Here is a 22,034-nt window from a genome sequence, read left to right as displayed (position 1 = left end):
TGTGTCTGCAAACAACTAGGCAAGACCGAAAAAAGTTAATGTTCTTAAAATATGCAAGTGGAGCCCGAAAATAGTTAAATTCTTGGACTAGGAAGGCATCCTTTAATGCTCATGTCTCTGGGTAAGAGCGCACCGAGCGGCTGCGGCCAGAAGCCCCAGGAACCGAGGTGGTTCAGACCGTAGCCACCGCCCACAGTCCAGGTCTTCTGGGCCGGCACGCCCCTCCCACCATCTCAGCCAATCGGAGCTAAGGGGGCGGGGATAGGGCCAGCCGGAGGCGGGGCGGACGCAGGAGGGGGTGTGTCTGGGGAGGGGCCTGGCAGGTCCCAGAAGGTGGCGAGTTTCGCGGCCAGAGGCTTCCAGGTCCAGGTGGAGAGGCCGGGCTGGCCGGGGCTTCGGCCTCCGGCGTCAGAAAATGGCGGCGGGGGGCAGGATGGAGGACGTGAGTGCACGGAGGCGGCGGGCGGCTGGCCCCGGAATACCCTTTTTCTTGTGCCGGGGCGCACGGGGCGGAGACTCAAAGAGGGAAGCTACCCTTGGCGACTGCGGCCGCGGCCGAAGGGGGCGCCGCCTGTGCCGGGGAGGCCTGGGCGCGGGGCTATGGGAGGGCGCGAGGCGGCCGTGGGATCCGCGGCGTTGCCTCCGGGTTAATTTTCCCAGTGGAGGCTGGGGTGGGCTCCTGGGCAGTGGGCGCGCGGCCCCCGGGGGTCCCAGGCTGGCGCCCAGCCCACGTGCGGGGTACGTCTTTGATCCCGGAACTGGCAGCTTCACGTGATGCGCGCCTGGCCTGACAGCCCTTCCTCCCCGCAAGTCTCCGGGAGCCGGGCCGATAGGTTCCGCTCGGACGTCCCAGGGGCACAGGGGGCGAATCTCCCTTCCTGGGGAGGTCCTTTGCCTTGGCTCTAGAGGCTGTGGACTTGGAGTGACAGCGACTCTCGGGCCGGGCACCAGCGCCCCGTAGACCTGTCGCTATCATGGCCTGGAAACCCACACGAGAGAAAAAGTGTCATGTGCTGTTTTGAATCTAGCATGGTAGGAATGCAAAGGTTTTTAAATCTTTGATAGATTCAAACCAGATTACCAAAAAAAACCCAGTGGCCTAGTTTACAGCGTGTATAGTACAGAATGGTAGCATAATTACAAAAATCTTATTTCTTTGCTTCAGTATCGTAAGGTGTTTTTAGGGGAAACGTATGTATGCTGAGAATTAACTGGATTTTCCATTGGAAAGTAATAAAATTTTTGCTCTTGAGAAATGCAAAGTTGACAGTTACATGAAAGCGCTAATTTGGGTTAATAAATTAGTACGAATATTTACTGTGATCCTATCACTGAATGAACTGCATCAGGAAAAGGAAGAGAAACATGAAACAGTTCCAGCATTACGGTAGCTTAGATTCTTGTGCAGTGACCATAGTTAAATAATCTTGATGAAATAAAGACCAAACAATTTCTAATGAAACTAAAATTTTCTATTTTTTCCAGTTGAGAAAATGGAAAATTAACTGTAAGACCTGTAAGTAGATTTGAGACTCATATATATTTAAAGCAAAATTCATTGTTTCTGAGTTTTTAAGGCTGAGCTTCATGAGCTGACAATGTATGGAAAAAAACGAATATGTAAGAGGAAAATGAGAGTCTCTTAGAAAAACACATGCAGTAAGTGCTTCTTGGTTGATGCTAAGCTGCTCTAGGGTTCTTCGATCTGTAGCTTTTAGCTTTAGGATGCATATAGTACTAGAAATCTGCTTCCTCAAACACTGGAGACTGGGGATGGTTGGGAGGCTCATGCCTGTAATCCCAGTACTTTGGGAGGCCGAGGCAGGCAGATAACCTGAGGTCAGGAGTTTGAGACCAGCGTGGCCAACATGGCAAAACCCCGTCTCCACTAAAAATACAAAAATTAGCCAGGTAGGGTGGTGGGGGCCTGTAATCCTATATACTGGGGAGGCAGGAGACTCGCTTGAACCTGGAAGGCAGAGATTGCAGTGAGCCAAGATCGCATCACTGCACTCCAGCCGGGGCAACAGAGCGACAGAGCGAGACTCTGTCTCAAAAATAAAAATAAATAAAAATTAATTAGAGATTAATGTTTTGCTATCAACCACATACTGGAGTCACTTTAGATCTGAGTAAGTTGCCTGCTTTTGGTATTTTGTAGACATGATTTCTAGCCTTCAGGAAAAAGCTAAAAATTTTGGACCATGCCTTAGTTACAGACACTTAAATGAGTTGAGTCAAAGACTTTGTGTTAGTAAGGATTCATTGTTTGCAGGCAGTGAAACCAACTCTGGCTAATTTAAGAAAAGGATTTATCTGAAAGGCTATAGGGTGAGTATATGCCAAGGCCTCTGAAAGGACCAAAACAAGGGCATCTCAAGGCATTGAAGTGACAGGAGTCCTTTCAGGGTCTACCCTGGAATGAATCTGCCTAAATCATGATCTTTCTTCTTTTTTTGTGATGGAGTTTCACCCTTGTTGCCCAGGTTGGAGTGCAATGGTACGATCTCGGCTCACTGCAACCTCCGCCTCCCGGGTTCAAGTGATTCTCCTGCCTCAGCCTCCCAAGTAGCTGGGATTACAGGCATGCACCACCACACCTGGCTAATTTTGTATTTTTAGTAGAGACGGGGTTTCTCCGTTTTGGTCAGGCTGGTCTCAGGTGATCCACCTGCCTTGGCCTCCCAAAGTGCTGGGGTTACAGGCGTGAGCCACTGTGCCTGACCTCATGATCTTTCTTTTGCTGCTCATGGAAAGAGTTGGATTCACCCAACAGTTTTTTGTTCCATGACCACTCCTAGACCAGAGGAGGAAGAAGGGTATTGAAGGATGGTTCCACTAAGACTTAATGCAGAAGTAGACAGTGGGTCCTCAAAGGAAACAGAGTTATTGTCACAGAAGAGGGAAGAGATACCATGTGGGCAAAAACAACAGACATCTTCTACAGGTGGTAATGTAGTTAATAATGGAAATGAAAAAATCATTTGGATTCAGGAGTCCTCTTCCCCTCACCTTTCACTTGCAGACGGTGAGTTAATAGAATGACTGGGTGCTGTTTGTATGGTTATGCTGCATATTTTCTATAGGATTCAATGGAAAGTAAATACTCCTAAGTGACATAGAGAAGAACCATATTATAGTCCCCAACTCCTTCAGTGTAGTTAGGAAAAACAAAAGATACACCCATGAAAAGGAAAACAATACAAGGCAGCATAAGAAATATTCCAAATGAATATTATGGGCAATAAGTTTTATAGGAGTTTAAAGCAGAAGGAAAACACTTAACAAGGCCAGTTTTATAGAGAACATAAACTTGGTTAGGACCTTGAAAGATGCATAGAATTCTGAAAAAGGTAGGGGAGGATATTTGTAGGGCTCTATAGAAAGCTCATTTAGGCGAGAGAAGAAGGTGCATAAAAGTGACATATTAGGAGATAAAGTAGATTATTGTCTTATAGTGAAGGTTTCAATGCTAGCTTTGTTTAAATGTCCCAGGTCTGGCCAGGTGCGGTGGCTCACGCCTGTAATCCCGGTACTTTGGGAGGCTGAGGCGGGTGGATCACCTGAGGTCAGAAGTTTGAGACCAGCCTGGCCAACACAGCGAAACCCGGTATCTACTAAAAATACAAAAATTACCCGGGCATGGTGGCACATGCCTGTAATCCCAGCCTGTGGTCAGGAGGCCGAGGCAGGAGAATTGCTTGAACCTGGGAGGCAGAGGTTGCAGTGAGCCAAGATCACACCATTGCACTCCAACCTGGGCAACAAGAGCGAAATTCTGTCTCAAAAGTAAATAAATAAATAAATAAATAAATAAATAAATAAATAAATAAATAAAAATTTCCCAGGTCTGAAGCATACAAGAAGTTGAGCGGTCTTTTTCTCAACATGCATATTGAACACCTTAGCACCTGCTGTATATCAAGTGTTAAAAGCACAAAGGACATAATATAAAAGAGTCTCTGCACTTGTAAAGCGCATTTTTTTCTGACAATTTCAATGCCATGTGCTTAGTATGGTAGGTTATAATACAGATGTAAGAGAGTTCAGTAGGGACTTCCATTCCCAGCCAACATGGAGTAACTGGGAATAGATCTACCATTCTGCCTGAAACATCCAAAAAACTAGATATAACGTATGATACAACACTTTGTGAGATACCGGACATCAGACAATGAAGGGTAGCAATCTCAGAGATAGGAAACAAATGCTGTGAACCCTATCACTGCCCCGGCTTACTGCCTTGAAAGAGTGTGCAGGCTGTGACAGGGAAGGGGGAAGCCACACAGAGCCCAGCAGACTTCTGAGTTGAGGAGATGGAGTTGAGGGTCTAGGAGATCGAGGTAACTGGAGTTCACAAGACAGAGCATCCAGAGAGGAGAGAGCTACAAAGAGGGAGAACTCTGAAGATATGCAGGGGGAGCCCCCCAACACTGTCCCCACCAGGCATCCAGTAGAATGCTAATCAGGGCATGAGGAAGCTCTTGGAGGCCTCATAAAGAACCACCTAAAAGTATTGGAAGGAACAGTTTCTTCATACAGGGCCAAGAATACTGCCTGTTTTGCCCACAAGCCAGACGGAACCCTCATAATTCACAGAGCATGTACATAGAGTACTCAGAAAAGTCTTGCCTCAGTAGTGGAGTATAATTAGCCTTAGATGAAGCCCACCTAATTTCTTAACAGCAAGACTGTTTCCAAGTAACTTCACTGCACTCCAGAACAAAGTTCATGAATATAGGAATACAGAAAATGGCCGGGCGCGGTGGCTCACGCCTGTAATCCCAGCACTTTGGGAGGCTGAGGCGAGTGGATCACGAGGTCAGGAGATCGAGACCATCCTGGCTAACATGGTGGAACCCCGTCTCTACTAAAAATACAAAAAATTAGCCGGGCGTGGTGCTGGGCGCCTGTAGTCCCAGCTACTTGGGAGGCTGAGGCAGGAGAATGGCGTGAACGCAGGAGGCAGAGCCTGCAGTGAGCAGAGATCACGCCACTGCGCTCCAGCCTGGGTGACAGAGCAAGACTACATATCAAAAAAAAAGGAATACAGAAAATATCCAGCACCCACAGAGGTAAAATTTGCAATATCTGGCATCCAATAAAAAATGACAAGGCATGCCAAGAGGCAGGAAAATGTGAGCTGTACTGAGTCCACTGAAACTGATTCAGACATGACATATGCTAGAAATAAACATTAACATTAAACATAAACATTAAACATTATTATAAATGTCTTCAATATATTTAGAAGTTAAATAGAGACATGGAAGATACAAAGTAGACCCAGCTCAAACTTGTATAGATGAAAACTACAATGTCAGATTAAGAGTGCAGTAGGAATGATGCTGGGGCTGGGAATGCCAAAAAGGCATCACAGAGAAGGCAGTTTTGCTGGGACAAGCATTTGACAGGTAAGGAAGAATAAGTAGAGCTGGTGTAGAGATGGAAAGTGTTTCATGAAAGATGGGTATCATAAGCAGACGGCACCAGGAGGGAGGGAAATGGTGAGAGGCAAATCCTTGGCCAGGCGCGGTGGCTCATGCCTGTAATCCCAGCACTTTGGGAGGCCAAGGTGGTGGATTGCTTGAGTTTAGGAGTTCAAGACCAGCCTGGGCAACATGGTGAAATCTCATCTCTACTAAAAATACAAAAATTAGCCGAGCATAGTGGAGTGTGCCTCTGGTCCCAGCTACTCGTGAGACTGAGGTAGGAGGATTTCTTGAGCCTGGGGAGGGGGGCACGGAGGCTGCAGTGAGCCGAGATCGTGCCACTGTTCTCCAGCCTGGGTGACAGAGTGAGACCCTGTTGTTTTTTTTTTTTTAAGAAAAAAAAAAGGTTGGGTACAGTGGCTCACACCTGTAATCCCAGCACTTTGGGATGCTGAGGCGGGTGGACCACTTGAGGTCAGGAGTTTGAGACCAGCATGGCCAACATGGCGAAACCCCGTCTCTATTAAAAATACAAAAACTAGCTGGACAAGGTGTCGGGCACTTGTAATTCCAGCTACTTGGGAGGCTGAGGCAGGAGAATTGTTTGAACCCAGGAGGCAGAGGTTAGAGTGAGCTGAGATCATGCCATTGCACTCCAGCCTGGGGGACAGAGCAAGACTCTGTCTCAAAAAAAGAAAAAAAAAAAGAGAGAAAAAAAAGTCCTGAGAAGTAACTTGGGGACAGATTGTAAAGCGATAGACTAAGAATTTGGACTTTGTCCTGAGGATTTGGGGATTGTATTAGGATTATCCAGAGGGACAGAACCAATAGGATATATGTATATATAAAAAGGAGATTTATTAGGGAGAATTAGCTCACAAGATTACACAGTGAAGTCCCACGATAGGCCACCTGCAAGCTGGGGAAAGGGAAGGCGGTAGTGGCTCAGTCCAAGTTCAAAAGCCTCAAAACCAGGGAAGCCAACAGCGCAGCCTTCAGTTGGCAGCTGAAGGCCTGAGAGCCCCAGGCGAGCTGCTGGTGCAGGTTTCAGAGTCCAAAGGCCGAAGAATCTGGAGTCTGATGTCCAAAGGCAGGAATTAAGGAGGCAAGCATCTGACGCAGGAAGGAAAGAGAGAGCCAGAAGACTCAGCAAGCTGCATATACGCCTATTCTGTGCTTTGTTCTAGCTGCATTGGCAGCTGATGGGATGGTGCTCGCCCATGTTGAGGGTGGGTCTTCCTCTCCCAGTCCACTGACTTAAATGTTTGGCCCCTCACAGACAATACTTTACCATCCATTTGACACCTAATGACCATCACAGGGAGCTACCCAAAGTTTTTGAGGAGAGAAACACGAATGTTTGTCTTGGAGCAGTGAAAGAGATTGCCAAGACCAGGAGATTGGAAGCTTCTAGTAAAAGGCCATGAGAAATGGGAGGGCCTGGACTAAGATAGTGAGAATAGAGAGGAAATAACAGGTTTAGGAGTTAGAATGGTAATGATTTTTTCTTTTTTTATCATGCCCCAGCACTGAGTGGATAGAATGGTAATGATTATAGGGATAGTGTCTTTGTTTGGGTTGCTATAATAAAATACAAATAGGGTAATTTACAAATAGAAATGTATTGACCACAGTTCTAGAGGACAGGAAGTCCAAGATTAAGGCAGCCACGGATTCAGAAAGCCCAAGATCAAGGTGCCAAGAGCCCTGGGGAGGGGTTGCTCTCTGCTTCAAAGATGGCGCCTTCTTGCTGCATCCTCACGCGGTGGAAGGTGGAAGGGAGCTCATTCAAGCCTCTTTTATAAGGGCACTGATCTCATTTATGAAGCGGGGGAACCTCATGGCTTAATTACTTTCCAAAGGAAAGCAGGGAACTATTGGGGGACACCAACATTTAGACCATAGCGGGGTGCAAGTCAAAAGTAAGAGTTAATAAAAAAGCCAAGTGTGGTGGCTCACACCTGTAATCCTAGCACATTGGGAGTCCACTTGGGAGGATTGCTTGAGGCTAAGAGTTTAAGACCAACCTGGCCAACATAGCGAGACCCTGTTGATTTTTATTTTAAAATTTAAAAAATATTAAAAAGAGAAAAGAATAAAGAAATAATAGTGGCTAATACTTATTGAGTGCTCTCTGTGTGTCAGGCAGTGTTATGAGGACTTGCATGTGTAGTGACTCATTTAGTATTCCTGATAGAGCTACGAAGCAGGTGCTATTATTAGTCTCCCTTTTAGATGTGGAAACTGAGGCATGAGAGGTGAAGTAACTTACTCTCAGCTAGAAAGCAGTAGAACTTGTGCTTGAATCCAGGCGGTTTGCCCTTAGGAGCCTGACCTTAACCACAGCTCTTACTGCCTTTGGTCACAGTTGATCCCCCGTATGTCCTGATAATCTCTTCTAATTAGCCCAGGTCTTTGATGATGCCCATAATTGAATTAGAAAATACTGCAGAAACAGGTTTGGGGCACTCATTCATTCATCTAGCAAATGTTTGCTGAGTGACAACCATGAGATAGTGTTGAGTGCTGGGATTACAAAGACAAGAGGTGTAAAGTTAATGGGTCCAATGACCTCTAGTGGGGAAGAGATATGTAAGAGACAATCACAGGATAGTTTGATAGAAGAGGCAAGCACAGAATGCTTTGAAAAACATGGAGGGTGGCACAATCCAGATTAGGGGTATCCAGAAAGGCCATGTGGTGGGAATTGCCCCTTCTGAGCATGAAAGAATGCACAGACATTAGCTAAGGGAAGAGCAGATCTCAAGGCTTCAACATCTGCTGACTGAGAATGAGCTAGAGGCAGAGGGGTCTTGAAGAGAACAGGAGTAATCTGAATCGTACCATGAGTTATGGTAAACTAAACAGGAAGCAATCTAGGCATTGAATAAAAGAGTTGGCCAGACGCGGTGGCTCATGCCTGTAATCCCAGCACTTTGGGAGGCTGAGGCAGGCAGATCACCTGAGGTCGGGAGTTCAAGACCAGTTTGGCTAACATGGCGAAACCCCATCTCTACTAAAAATACAAAAATTAGCTGGGCATGGTGGCGCGTGCCTTTAATCCTAGCTACTCAGGAGGCTGAGACAGGAGAATCACTTGAACCCAGGAGGCAGAAGTTGCAATGAGCCGAGATCGAGCCACTGTACTCCAGCCTGGGTGACAGAGTGAGATTCCATCTCAAAAACAAGCAAACAAAACAACAACAACAAAAACAGTTGCAGAGCAGTGTTGAATACCTGCTACTGGAAATTGAGGAGGCCACTCCAGAGCTAGGTTACACCCCAGATTGCTCTCCTTATCTTTGTAATCTTAGCAATAAATCAACAGCCATCCCTTACATCATTTGTCCTACTCCCTACTTCCAAAATAAATAGCTCTCATTCTGTGTAGCCAAATCCTATTCATGAATCCTTCATTTCTGTCTCATCGTAGTGCAATTAGCTGACCTAAATTTTTTGGCATTGTCTTCTGTGCTTTTCATTTGCTGACTTGTTATGTGCTTCCCATGAACCACATTCTTTTTTTCTTTTTTTAACATGTGATGAGAACACTGAAGATCTACACTCTTAGCAAATTAAAAGTATATACAATGCAGTATATATCCATATTTTTGAGTCGAAGTCTCTCTGTGGAGTGCAGTGGCACGATCTTGGCTCACTGCAACCTCCACCTCCTGGGTCCAAGCGATTCTCCTGCCTCAGCCTCCCAAGTAGCTGGAATTACAGCTTGCGGCCAAGAGTTCAAGACTAGCCTGGGGCCGGGTGCTGTGGCTGATGCCTGTAATCCCACCACTTTGGGAGGCCGAGGTGGGTACATCACCTGAGGTCAGGAGTTTGAGACCAGCATGGCCAACATAGTGAAACCCTGCTTCTACTGAAAATACAAAAATTAGCTGGATGTGTGCTGGGCGCGGTGGCTCATGCCTGTAATGCCAGCACTTTGGGAGGGTGAGGTGGGCGGATCACCTGAGGTCAGGAGTTCGAGACCAGCCTGACCAACATAGAGAAACCCCGTCTCTACTAAAAATTAAAAAATTAGCCGGGTGTGGTGGTGCATGCCTGTAATCCCAGCTACCCAGGAGGCCGAGGCAGGAGAATTGCTTGAACCTGGGATGCGGAGGTTTCAGTGAGCCAAGGTTGTGCCACTGCACTCCAGCCTGGGCAAGAAGAGCGAAACTCCATCTCAAAAAAAAAAAAAATTAGCTGGGAGTGGTGGTGCACACCTGTAGTCCCAGCTACTCAGGAGGCTGAGGCAGGAGAATTGCTCGAACCTGGGAGGCAGAGGTTGCAGTGAGCCAAGATTGCGCCACTGCACTCCAGCCTGGGCGACAGAGCGAGACTCTGTCTCAAAAACAAAAAGCAAAACACAAACAAACAAGACCAGCCTGGGCAACATAGTGAGACCATGTTGCTACAATTTTCTAAAAATTAATTAATTTTTAAAAATTGGATTCAGGTAGGGAATGTGTTCTCTTGCCTTTAATTTGTATATGGTTAAAAAGCTTTATAGTTTAGTGGATTTGTCTTAGAAACATAATCTAGAAAGTGGTGATTATAGCTTGCTTGTTTTTCTGCACCCCAGGGTTCCTTGGATATCACCCAGAGTATTGAAGACGACCCACTTCTGGATGCCCAGCTTCTCCCACATCACTCATTACAAGCTCACTTTAGACCCCGATTCCATCCTCTTCCTACAGTCATCATAGTGAATCTTCTGTGGTTTATTCATGTAAGTTGGCTGCAGGAAGGGGACCTATCCAGAGGTGATGTTTGTAAAAATTATATAAGTGTTTCAGAGGGCAGTTGTGCTGTATCTATCAACATTTAAAATGTAGGGCATATGTTCTTAGGACATCCTGAGGGCTGTGTCATGGGCAAAAAAAAAACAAAAAACTACATACACTTTTACTTATATCTTCAAATAATTCATTGTGGATACAGTTGCACACATGTAAAGATATTGTTGATAATAGCCATGTTGTCTATCATATCAAGAGACTACAAACTACTTGGCTACTTGGCATCCAGAAGACACTGTGTGTCCCATTCATATAAGGAAATGCTATGCAACTGTTAAGAATGGGGTAGATAGGTATACAGTATATTAACATAGAATAGCGTTCATGATTACATTGTCGAGTGAAAAAAAATCAAGCTTTCAACCTTGTGTACAGAATGTTCCTATCTGCAGTTTTTAAAAGGGGGTTGAGAGGGCTGGTGTGGACCTGTTTTCCTGTATATAATAGAATATTTCTAGAGGCATTCACAGACCTAGTTGCCTCTGAAATGAGGACTGAGGGTCTTGGTGGAAAAGACACTAATATAATTTACTGTTTACTTTTGAATACTACTTGATTTTTTAACCATGTGCTTGTATTACCTTTTCAGTTACAAAAAAGATGCAGAAAAGTCTACATATGTTGACACAGGAATTTCTCAATTTACTTATACCTAGGGAATAATGTTTAGCAGACAAATCAAGTTGCAGTGGAATAATATGTACAATTTTGTATGTTTATAAACTCCAGATTACAAATATCTGGAATTTATAAAAACACATGTGCGAAAGGTCTTATCGCAGGCCTCACTGGTGGTGACTCCGCTGCCAGTCTGTTTAATCAGTTCCTCCCTTTCAACGATTGCAGTCGGAAGCACTAGGGGTTATGGTTGTTCTCTGCTGCAATGTGAAAAATCAAGAGGGCTCATTCTCACCACTCCTTGAGTATTTATGAGGACTGTGAATGGAGTTAATTGACTTGCTCAGCCTCCTACTGATAGGTTTGCCTGTCTCCAGGGACCGTATCCCCCAGCACATTTCCTGGCTTCCCCTGCAGCTGGGATTCTTCTCCAGTGAAGTATACTGTGGGAGACTTGAGTTCAGAACTGAATCACTGTGGAGAGAGGTGGTATCCCCTTTCCTTCAGGGAACTAGTAGCTGTGGTATGGCTCCACCATGGCTTCCTGATCCCCAGATCCCAGCTGAAGTGCTTTCTTTTTGGTACCATGATGTGCAGGGGTGGCCTTGTGGTTTCCAGATGGTGACCTCTTTTTCTTCTTTCCTTTTACTTTTTGAATAACATACTCTGTACCAGCCTGGGTACCATAGCAAGAACCTGTCTCTATAAAAACTTTTTAAAATTGGCCAGGCATGGTGGCACAGGCCTGTAGTTCCAGCTACTCCAGAGACTGAGGTAGGAGGATCGCTTGAACCCAGGAGGTTGAGGCTGCAGTGAGCAGAGATGGCGCCACTGCACTCCAGCCTGGGCAACAGGGTAATACCATATCTCACACAGAAAACAAAAATACATTTAAACAAAACAAAATGAAAATACATTTAAAAACTCATTTATAAAAATAGGATAGGGGAAGCTGTAGGTATAAGAATGTATGCTGGGAAGCCGGGTGCGGTGGCTCACGCCTGTAATCCCAGCACTTTGGGAGGCTGAGGCGGGTGGATCACGAGGTCAGGAGATCGAGATCATCCTGGCTAACATGGTGAAACCCCGTCTCTACTAAAAATACAAAAAATTAGCCGGGCGTGGTGGCGGGCGCCTGTAGTCCCAGCTACTCGGGAGGCTGAGGCAGGAGAATGGCGTGAACCCGGGAGGTGGAGCTTGCAGTGAGCCAAGATTGCGCCACTGCACTCCAGCCTGGGCGACAGAGCGAGACTCCGTCTCAAAAAAAAAAAAAAAAAAAAAAGAACATATGCTGGGATGGTAGTTATTGTTTCCTAATTACAAATATTGAATATTAATTTTTCTGCTCTTCTTTCCCCCAGCTTGTGTTTGTTATTTTAGCATTTTTAACAGGTGTGCTTTGTTCTTATCCTAATCCAAATGAGGACAAGTGCCCAGGAAATTACACAAACCCACTGAAAGTTCAGACGGTTATAATCCTTGGGAAAGTTATTTTATGGATTCTCCATTTACTCCTTGAATGCTACATCCAGTATCACCACAGCAAAATCAGAAACCGAGGCTATAACTTGATCTACCGATCGACAAGGCATCTCAAGAGACTTGCGTTGATGATACAGTCCTCTGGTATGTCCAGTCTTCTCTCAGCTACTTGGGTGCTTGAGGGGCAAAAATGACAGCAGAAAGAATATATGAAGTTTGATTTTAGAATCAAATATATTCTCTCATTTTTGTAAGGGTGATGTGTGTTCTGACCACTAAAATTTGGATCACCTTAATGTCTTAAACCTTTTCTTGGCCGGGCTCAGTGGCTCACCCCTGTAATCCCAGCACTTTGGGATGCTGAGGCAGGCAGATCACAAGGTCAGGAGATCGAGACCATCTGGCCAACATGGTGAAACCCCGTATCTACTAAAAATACAAAAATTAGCTGGGCGTGGTAGCGCGTGCCTGTAATCCCAGCTACTCAGGAGGCTGAAGCAGGAGAATTGCTTGAACCAGGGAGCCAGAGGTTGCAGTGAGCCGAGATCGTGCCACTGCACTCCAGCCTGGCGACACAGCGAGACTCCATCTCAAAAAAAAAACAAACAAAAAAACAGCTTTTCTTATGAAATATATAGCCTTAATTTTCATTTGAAATCTGTTATTTGTTATGAACATGGTATCCTCATCGCATGTGTGAAGTGTGGAATTATACCCTCTTTTGTTACCAAGTGGTTTACTCATCTCATAAAGATAGAAATGCTGTTGCTATTTGATATTTCTGAGGATAGGGAGGGGGAATTTTTAAATTTTATTTTATTTTCTCTGAGGCAGGGCCTTGCTCTGTCACCCAAGACTGAAAGGCAGTGGCACCTTCATGGCTCACTGTAGCCTGGAATTCCTGGGCTTAAGCAATCCTCCCACCTCAGCATCCTGAGTAGCTGAGACTACAGGTGCGTGCCACCACACCCGGCTAATTTTTTAAAAAATTTTATGTAGAAGCAGGTTCTCACTGTGTTGCCCAGGTTGGTCACTGGAACTCCTGGCCTCAAACAACCCTCCTGCCTCAGGCTCCCAAAGCACTAGGATTACAGGTGTGAGCCAGTCCTGGTGGGAACTTTTTAAAAATGAAGCTCAGTGCTTTTCTTGCAGTAGGAAACAGTAATGGTTAGTTCCTAGGAAAGAGGACTGTTATGCAATGAGATGCATTATATCAAACAGAAAACTTGAAAAACACACAGGTCCTAATTTATGAAGGCGAGATCAGAAGGTCCACATGGGACTTAGAATGCATGAGTACTTGCTTTTCTTTATTGTTGCAGACATTTTAAAGATTTAATGGAATTAAATTGAACTTCTTTAGGGAAATTTGGCATTAAGTTATAGTAAATGGCCGGGCACAGTGGCTCACGCCTGTAATCTCCGCACTTTGGGAGGCTGAGGTGGGCAAATCCCTTGAGGTCAGGAGTTTGAGACCAGCCTGGGCAACATGGCGAAACCCCCTCTCTACTAAAAACACAAAAATTAGCCAAGTGTGGTGGCATGCCCCTGTGGTCCCAGCTACTCTGGAAGCTGAGGCGAGAGAATTGCTTGAGCCGAGATCGTGCCACTGCACTCCAGACTCCAGCCCAGGTGACAGAGTGAGACCCCATCTCAAAAAAAAAAAAAAAAAAAAAAAAAGAAAAAGAAAAAGTTGTAGTAAATAACTTAGTTTCTACCTTTCAAAAAGATCCTGTTTTTCAATTTGAGTCCAGAATAAATCTTAAAAATCTTTGAATCCAGGGCAGGCTCGGTGGCTCATGCCTGTAATCCCAGCACTTTGGGAGGCCAAAGTGGAAGGATCACCTGACGTCAGGAGTTCGAGACCAGCCTGGCCAACATGGTGAAACCGCGTCTCTACTAAAAATACAAACGAAAATTAGCCAGTTGTGGTGGCACGCGCCCATAGTCCCAGCTACTCAGGAGGCTGAGGCAGGAGAATCACTTGAACCCGGGAGGCAGAGGTTACAGTGAGCCGAAGTCATGCCACTGCACTCCAGCCTGGGCAACAAGAGCGGAACACTGTCTCAAAAGAAAAAAAATTGAATCCATATGTAGTCTTCCTACTTGGAGGAGGTGGCGAGAAAAAGAAAAAGAGGGAAAAAGAAAAAAAAATTTTTTTGAATCCAGGCTGGGCATAGTGGCTCATGCCTATAATCGCAGAGCTTTGGGAGGCCGAGGTAGGAGGATTGCTTGAGGCCAGGAGTTCGAGACCAGCCTGGGCAACATAGTGAGTTCCCCCATCTCTACCAAAAATGAGAAATTTAGTGTTGTAACAAATGAGCACCAAGTTAAGTTTAAAAAAAAAAAAAAATTCCTGGGCATGGTGGCTCATGCCTATAATCTCAGCACTTTGAGAGGCTGAGGCGGGTGGATTCCCTGAGGTCAGGAGTTCAAGACCAGCCTGGCCAACATGGTGAAACCCTGTCTCTACTAAAAATACAAAAATTAGCTGAACGTGGTGGCGGGCAACTGTAATCCCAGCTACTCGGGAGGCTGAGGCAGGAGAATTGCTTGAATCCGGGAGGCGGAGGTTGCAGTGAGCTGAGATCGTACCATTGCACTGCAGCCTGGGTGACAAGAGCGAAACTCCGTCTAAAAAAAAATTAAGGCCGGGCACGGTGGCTCATGCCTGTAATGCCAGCACCTCAGCACTTTGGGAGGCTGAGGCAGGAGGATCACTTGAGGTCAGGAGTTTGAGACCAGCCTGGTCAACATGGTGAAACCCCATCTCTACTAAAAATACAAAAATGAGCTGGATGTGGTGTCAGGTGCCTGTAATTCCAGCTACTCAGGAGGCTGAGAATCGCTTGAACCCGGAAGGTGGAGGTTGCAGTAAGCTGAGATCGTGCCACTCCAACCTGGGTGACAGAGTGAGACTCCATCTCTAAATAAATAAATAAATAAATATCTCAAAATAAATAAATAAATAAGTAAAATAAAATAAAATAAATAAATTAGTCATGTGTGGTGGCCTGTGCCTGTAGTCCTAGCTACTTGGGAGGTTGAGGTGGGAGGATCCACTTGAGCCCAGGAGTTTGAGGCTGCAGTGAGCTATGATTATGCACCACACTCCAGCCTAGTTGAAAGAGTGACTCCCCCCTCTATAAAAAGAGAAAAAAAAATTGAATAAAATTAGAGATTTTTTTTTCTCCAAAAAAAAAAAGGCTCTACAGAATTTAACTTTTATTTTTCTTCTGTTCTGTTAGTGCATTTTCTTAAAGGGCATGCTGCAAGTTCATCTACTCTGTGAAATTCTCAGTGGAAGCTGAAGGGCTATGCTATATCAGCGTGAAGCAGTTTATAGAGTTGGGTGATATTGACTGCTCTTGAAGGGGGAGCATTTATTGCTCCCTGCCCCTTGTGAGAATGAGCTTGAGAATGTTCAACTGTTGATGTGCAGCATTCTCTTCTGGCCAGAAGATGTCAGGGTAACACAAAGATTAAAAAAAAAGAAAAAACTTATTTTTAAACTACAAAAGATCTTATATGATCTATGACCAAAATAAGATTCAGTTTCTCAAGTGATGGTCTGGAAATAGTATTTTTGAAGCTCACAAAGAGATTATTTGATCTTTACCTTTCCAAAATCTGCCTTTCAAATTTTTGTTAAACACGTGAGCCGTAATCATAATCTATTTCTAAACACTTGGACCTTTAGAATCACAGGTGAGATCACGTTTATGTGGCTCATGTGAAAACCCAGAAAATCAAAAGGAATGGAGCAGGTACTTACCTTATTTCTATTTTTTAAAATATTTTTTCTTATTTGCCAAAAAAAACAAGACAAGATAAATCTATGGAGATGTAGGACTTACAGATAACAGTACCGATAATGTTAACTTCAGCCTGATATATTTCGTTATTTTCCAGAGAAGAAAAAAAATTATTTACTTTTGGGTGAAGGTGGGAGAAAGAGCTTTGCTTTCCTACCAAGTAAAAATATTTACCTGATTAATCTGTTCTCCTTCCTTAGATCCAAATACATATATATATATTTTTTTTTTTTTTGAGAGTCTTGCTCTGTTGTCCAGTCTGGAGTGCAGTGGTGTGAACTCAGCTAACTGCAACCTCTGCCTCCCAGGTTCAACTGATTTTCCTGCTTCAGCCTCTCCAGGCTAGACTACAGGCACACACCACCACGCACGACTAATTTTTATATTTTTAGTAGAGACGAGGCTTCACCATGTTGGCCAGGCTAATCTCGAACTCCTGACCTCAGGTGATCCGCTCACCTCGGCCTCCCATAGTGCTGGCATTACAGGCATGAGCCACTGCGCCCGGCCTAATAATATTTGAGTTCAAAATGTATTTGGGCCAGGTGCGGCGGCTCACGCCTGTAATACCAGCACTTTGGGAGGTGGAGGCAGGCAGATCACCTGATGTTAGGAGTCCAAGACAGTCCTGGCCAACATGGTGAAACCCCGTCTGTACTAAAAATACAAAAAAAAAAAACAAAAAACTGGGCATGACTGGGGTGGTGGTGGGCGCCTATAATCCCAGCTACTCAGGAGGCTGAGGCAGGAGAATTGCTTGAACCTGGGAGGTGGAGGTTGCAGTGAGCAAAGATGGCGCCACTGCACTCCAGCCTGAGTGACAGAGTGAGACTCCATCTTAAAAAAAAAATAAAAATAAATCAATTATTATTAGTTACATAGCCAAGTTGCATATTTGGGGCTTTTTTCACACTGAAATGAAAACTTGGTCCTTCACTGAAAATAGTAATTTTCAACCCATCATATGGGTCCAGTCAGTCTCTCTGGGGCCTAAAAGTGTAAAGCCAGAGGCTGAGGACATGCAAAAGTGCAGTTCAAGGGAACTGCTCTTGAAGGTAAATTCTGGAAAGAATTCCTGGCAGGAATTGTAGGACCCGAGGGCATAGTGATTGTGTCCTTCCTGCGCACCTTTAGTTTTCAGGGGCCCACATTCTTTGGGAGGGCCAGAGACTGTCTTAGTTGACTTGTAGAAATGCCTGCTGGAGTCCTCACTGATATCTGGGCCTGGTGCCCTGGGGTGAGCCAGAGCGGCTGGGTCTCTCCTGTAGCATAGCATCTGACTTCAAGTCCCCTTTGAATTTTGTATGGAGGAGGGGCTGCATAACATGTGCCTGGAATTGAAAATCAGAATTCTTGTTTTAATAATAATGATGATATATGGCATTTACTGCATGTCTACTTAGGCATTGTTAGTTCATTTCTTCCTACCAGAACCCTGTGTGATAAGCATTATTTCCCCCATTTTATGGTGTAGGAGTCCAGGTCTGGGTGAGATCATGGGTTTCGTTTCTAGGAGGCAGCAGATCCTACACTGGAGCCCAGACATGGTAGCTCTCAGCTTGTGGTCATTACAGGACCGCCCAGCCCACAGGAACTTATTTCTTCCATTATTCTTAATGAATAGCAAGCATTAACCTTAGAATCTTTTTTTTTTTTTTTTTTTTTTGAGACTGAGTTTCACTCTTGTTGCCCAGGCTGGAATGCAATGGTGCGATCTTGGCTCACTGCAACCTCCACCTCCTGGGTTCAAGCGATACTACTGCCTCAGCCTCCCAAGCAGCTGAGATTACAGGTGTGCACTACCATGCCCAGCTAATTTTGTATTTTTAGTACAGATGGGGTTTCACTGTGTTGGTCAGGCTGGTCTTGAACTCCCGACCTCAAGTGATCCACCTGGCCTAGAATGTTCTTTTTTTCTTTTTTTGAGACAGAGTCTTGCTCTGTCACCCAGGCTGGAGTGCAATGGCACGATCTCAGCTCGCTGCAACCGCCACCTCCTGGGTTCAAGCGATTCTTCTGCCTCAGCCTCCCGAGTAGCTGGGATTACAGGCATGCGCCGCCAGACCCATCTAATTTTGTATTTTTAGTAGAGATGGGGTTTCGCCATGTTGGTCAGGCTGGTCTTGAACTTTCGACCTCAGGAGCCACCGCCAGCCTAGAATCTTTTTAAAATGGTGAGTGATGTAAAACAAAAAACATTTAGACTATGTCTATGGTTATAAAATCATTTAAAAAACACCAAACTAGGCCGGGTACGGTGGCTCACAACTGTAATCCCAGCACTTTGGGAGGCTAAGGCAGGTGGGTCACTTGAGGCCAGGAGTTCCAGACCAGCTTGGCCAACATGGTGAAAACTTGTCTCTATTAAAAATACAAATTTTAGGCCAGGTGCTGTGGCTCATGCCTGTAATACCAGCACTTTGGGAGGCCGAGGTGGGCGGATCACCTGAGGTCAGGAGTTCAAGACCAGCCTGGCCAACCTGGTGAAACCCGCTCTCTACTAAAAACACAAAAAATTAGCCAGGTGTGGTGGTGGGCATCTGTAATCCCAGCTACTCAGGAGGCTGAGACAGAAGAATCGCTTGAACCCGGGAGGCGGAGGTTACAATCAGCCGAGATCGTGTCATTGCACTCCCATCTGGGCAACAAAACAAAACAAATACAAAAATTAGCTGGGCATGGTGGTGTGGCAGGTGCCTGTAATTCCAGCTACTAGGGAGGCCAAGAATCGCTTGAACTGGGGAGGCAGAGGTTGCGGTGAGCTGAGATCTCACCAGCCTGGGCAACAGAGTAGGACTGTTTCAAAAAAAAAAAAAAAGTCACCAGTTATTAGACTATTACTGTATAACTGGAAAGTATATTTGCTTAGCACAAAACTGATAAGGAGGCTGGTGTGGTAACCCAGAGGTGAAGTCACTTTCATCTGAACTAAGATATTGTATGCGGTGGTCTTCTTCAAGGAGGGTACTTGTATAATGTCCACAGCACATACCATTAAAAGGAATGTTTTATTTCAGTATGGCTTTCCCACCAGACTGCAAACTTGCTGGTACATAGGATTTGCCCAGTACCTTGAAAATCCTTTGAAAACTCTTTCGAAAATTTCTCTGCAGAAGTTTTTTTTCCTAGCGTGTATTTCTTTCCTAAATGTTGTAAAACTGTATTGGCCGGGCACGGTGGCTCACGCCTGTAATCCCAGCACTTTGGGAGGCCGAGGCAGGCGAATCACGAGGTCAGGAGTTCGAGACCAGCCTGGCCAACATGGTGAAACCCCGTCTCTACTAAAAACACAAAAATTGGCCGGGCGTGGTGGTACACGCCTGTAATCCCAGCTACTCAGCAGGCTGCGGCAGGAGAATCACTTGAACCTGGGAGGCAGAGGTTGCAGTGAGCCGAGATCATGCCACTGCACTCCAGCCTTGGTGACAGAGAAAGACTCCATCTCAAAAAAAAAAAAAAGAAAAGAAAAAAACCAAAAAACTGTATTTATCTTGTTCACAAAACTGATTTACAAAGAATCTGTCAATATGCTAATATACTGTGGCAGGTCATTGGGTGAGTGGGCTTGCTAGAAGGTAGCTTTGTGTCGTTACTTTTTTCTTTCAATCCAGTGATATTTTGTCAAAATTTTTTTATTTTTATTTTTATTTTTTTTTAAGAGACAAGGTCTTGCTCTGTTGCCCAGGCTGGAGTGCTGTCATAGCTCAGTGTAGCTATGTCATTTGTGCTGTCATAGCTCAGTGTAGCCTCAAACTCCTAGGCTTGTGTAGTTAGTTTGGAAGGGGATTCTTTCAGCAAGGCTCTTTGGCTCACAATCATTTCTTTTGTATCAAGCAATAGAAGATAAATGAAAAAAGCATTTTGCCTCTCAGGATCAGACTCACATAAATATGTTAAATAAGCTTTAGAAAAATCTAAGATAAGATGCTACAGAGTCTGCCCCTCTTTGATGTTTTTCAGAATAAAAGTGCAAAATGAGGTTAAAATGGTCCTCATAAGTAAATAATAGATATGCTGAGTGTATGGTAGGGGGTGCAAACAGGTAATATTTATTGAATATTTACAGGCCAGGCACTGTTCTAAGTATTTTTCACATATTAACTCACTCCCTAGAACAGCACTGTGGGCCAGGCGTGGTGGCTTACGCCTGTAATCCCAGCACTTTGGGAGGCTGAGGCTCGCAGATCACTTGTGGTCAGGAGTTCAAGATCAGTCTGGCTAACATGGTGAAACCCCATTTCTACTAAAAATACAAAAATTAGTTGGACATGATGGTGCACGCCTGTAATCCCAGCTGCTCAGGAGACTGAGGGAGGATAATCACTTGAACCCGGGAGGCGGGGGTTGCAGTGAGTTGAGATTGCGCCTTTGCACTCCAGCAGAGCAAGACTCCATCTCAAAAAAAAAAAAAAAAAAAGAACAGCATTAAGAAAGAACAGCATTGTGAGAAAGGTACTGTTATCCCCATTTTTTAGATGGGGACATCGAAGAGCAGAGATATTAGGTAACTTGTCTTGGATTTTCATCCAGGTAGTCTGGATCATGGGCATACTCTTAATCATCCTTTAGTTCTGCTGTTGCTGTACCAGGTGACCAGAATGGGCTCCGAGGATTCCCACTGTGTGGGTCCTGAAGAACCGGTCTAATGCAAACTTTTTTTTTCTTTTTTGTGTCTTAAATGCAAACTTCTAAAAATGGCATCACTTTTTACTTGCATTGGGTACCTAAAGAAAGTAATTGTCAATAATTCTATAAAGCAAAAAATCATTCCTAAGTTTTTAAGAAAGTCCAGGTCTTTATGTAGTTGTTTTATGGGCCATTATTAACTCTTAGATGTGTAGATTTTTTTTCCATTTTCTCCCAAATTTAACAGTATTTTGTTTTTAATCCTTTAACTTCCTTTGCTGCTAAGAATAAATCGTTTTGTGTGCAAGTATGCCCTTGTGGGTGTCAGTGCTGAGCTCTAACATGTTGTCTGAAAAAACTGCTTTTCTACGTTCCTACACAGAACACTTCTTGCTAAACTAGATGTGTGGAGTTTTCCCTACAACAGTTTAATTCAGTTCTCCAGCAGACACCAATTGGGTGTCCTTCAACTTAATCCAATTATAGCACCATCTATCCACAGATAGTCTTAGATCCCACAAATTAAAGGGCTCTAGTCTTAGATCCCACAAATTAAAGGGCTCAATCCCACAAGACTCTCCCCATTTCAGATGTCAGTTGAAAGACCATGCTTCCCATACTTCTGTTTTTTTTTTTTTTTTTTTTTTTTTGAGACACAGTCTTGCTCTGTCACCCAGGCTGGAGTACAGTGGCGTGATCTCGGCTCACTGCAAGCTCCGCCTCCAGGGCTCACGCCATTCTCCTGGCTTGGCCTCCCAAGTAGCTGGGACTACAGGCGCCTACCACTACGCCCGGCTAATTTTTTTTGTATTTTTAGTAGAAACGGGGTTTCACCGTGTTAGCCAGAATGTTCTCGATCTCCTGACCTTGTGATCCACCTGCCTCGGCCTCCCAAAGTGCTGGGATTATAGGCTTGAGCCACCACGCCCAGCCGATATGCTTCCCATACTTCTGACCTACCAGCTATAAAGTAGGGTTTCTATGACCTCTTTTTTTTTTCTTTTTTGAGACAGAGTTTCTCTCCGTCACCCAGGCTGGAGTGCAATGGCATGATCTCAGCTCACTGCAACCTCTGCCTTCTGGGATCAAGTGACTCTCCTGCGCCAGCCTCCCAAATAGCTGGGATTACAGATGTGCACCACCACACCAGCTAATTTTTGTATTTTTAGTGGAGACAGGGTTTCGCCATGTTGACCATGCTGCTCTCGAACTCCTGACCTCAAGTGATCCACCTGCCTTGGCCTCCCAAAGTGTTGAGATTA

At 44.9% G+C, this 22,034-nt stretch overlaps 1 protein-coding gene across 4 annotated transcripts in view; it reads left to right on the top strand.

Moving 5' to 3' along the window:
• Nucleotides 1–294: 294 nt before the first annotated feature.
• TMEM192 (transmembrane protein 192) overlaps nucleotides 295–22,034 on the top strand; it is a 36,526-nt gene continuing 14,786 nt past the window's right edge. The window contains exons 1-3 of one of the 4 annotated variants that reach the window (XM_054485643.2): nucleotides 295–442; nucleotides 10,015–10,161; nucleotides 12,211–12,475. In XM_054485643.2, coding sequence (XP_054341618.1) covers nucleotides 416–442; nucleotides 10,015–10,161; nucleotides 12,211–12,475 — 439 coding nt within the window. In that variant the 5' untranslated portion in view covers nucleotides 295–415. Of the gene's footprint in view, nucleotides 443–8,984; nucleotides 9,240–10,014; nucleotides 10,162–12,210; nucleotides 12,476–22,034 lie in introns of those variants that run through there. The other 3 variants (XM_054485645.2, XM_054485642.2, XM_054485644.2) reach the window with 3 other exon arrangements.

The sequence above is a fragment of the Pongo pygmaeus genome, chromosome 3, assembly GCF_028885625.2.
Source record: "Pongo pygmaeus isolate AG05252 chromosome 3, NHGRI_mPonPyg2-v2.0_pri, whole genome shotgun sequence".
Classification (NCBI taxonomy): Eukaryota; Metazoa; Chordata; class Mammalia; order Primates; family Hominidae; genus Pongo; species Pongo pygmaeus.
This window is presented reverse-complemented; position numbering and strand designations above follow the sequence as displayed.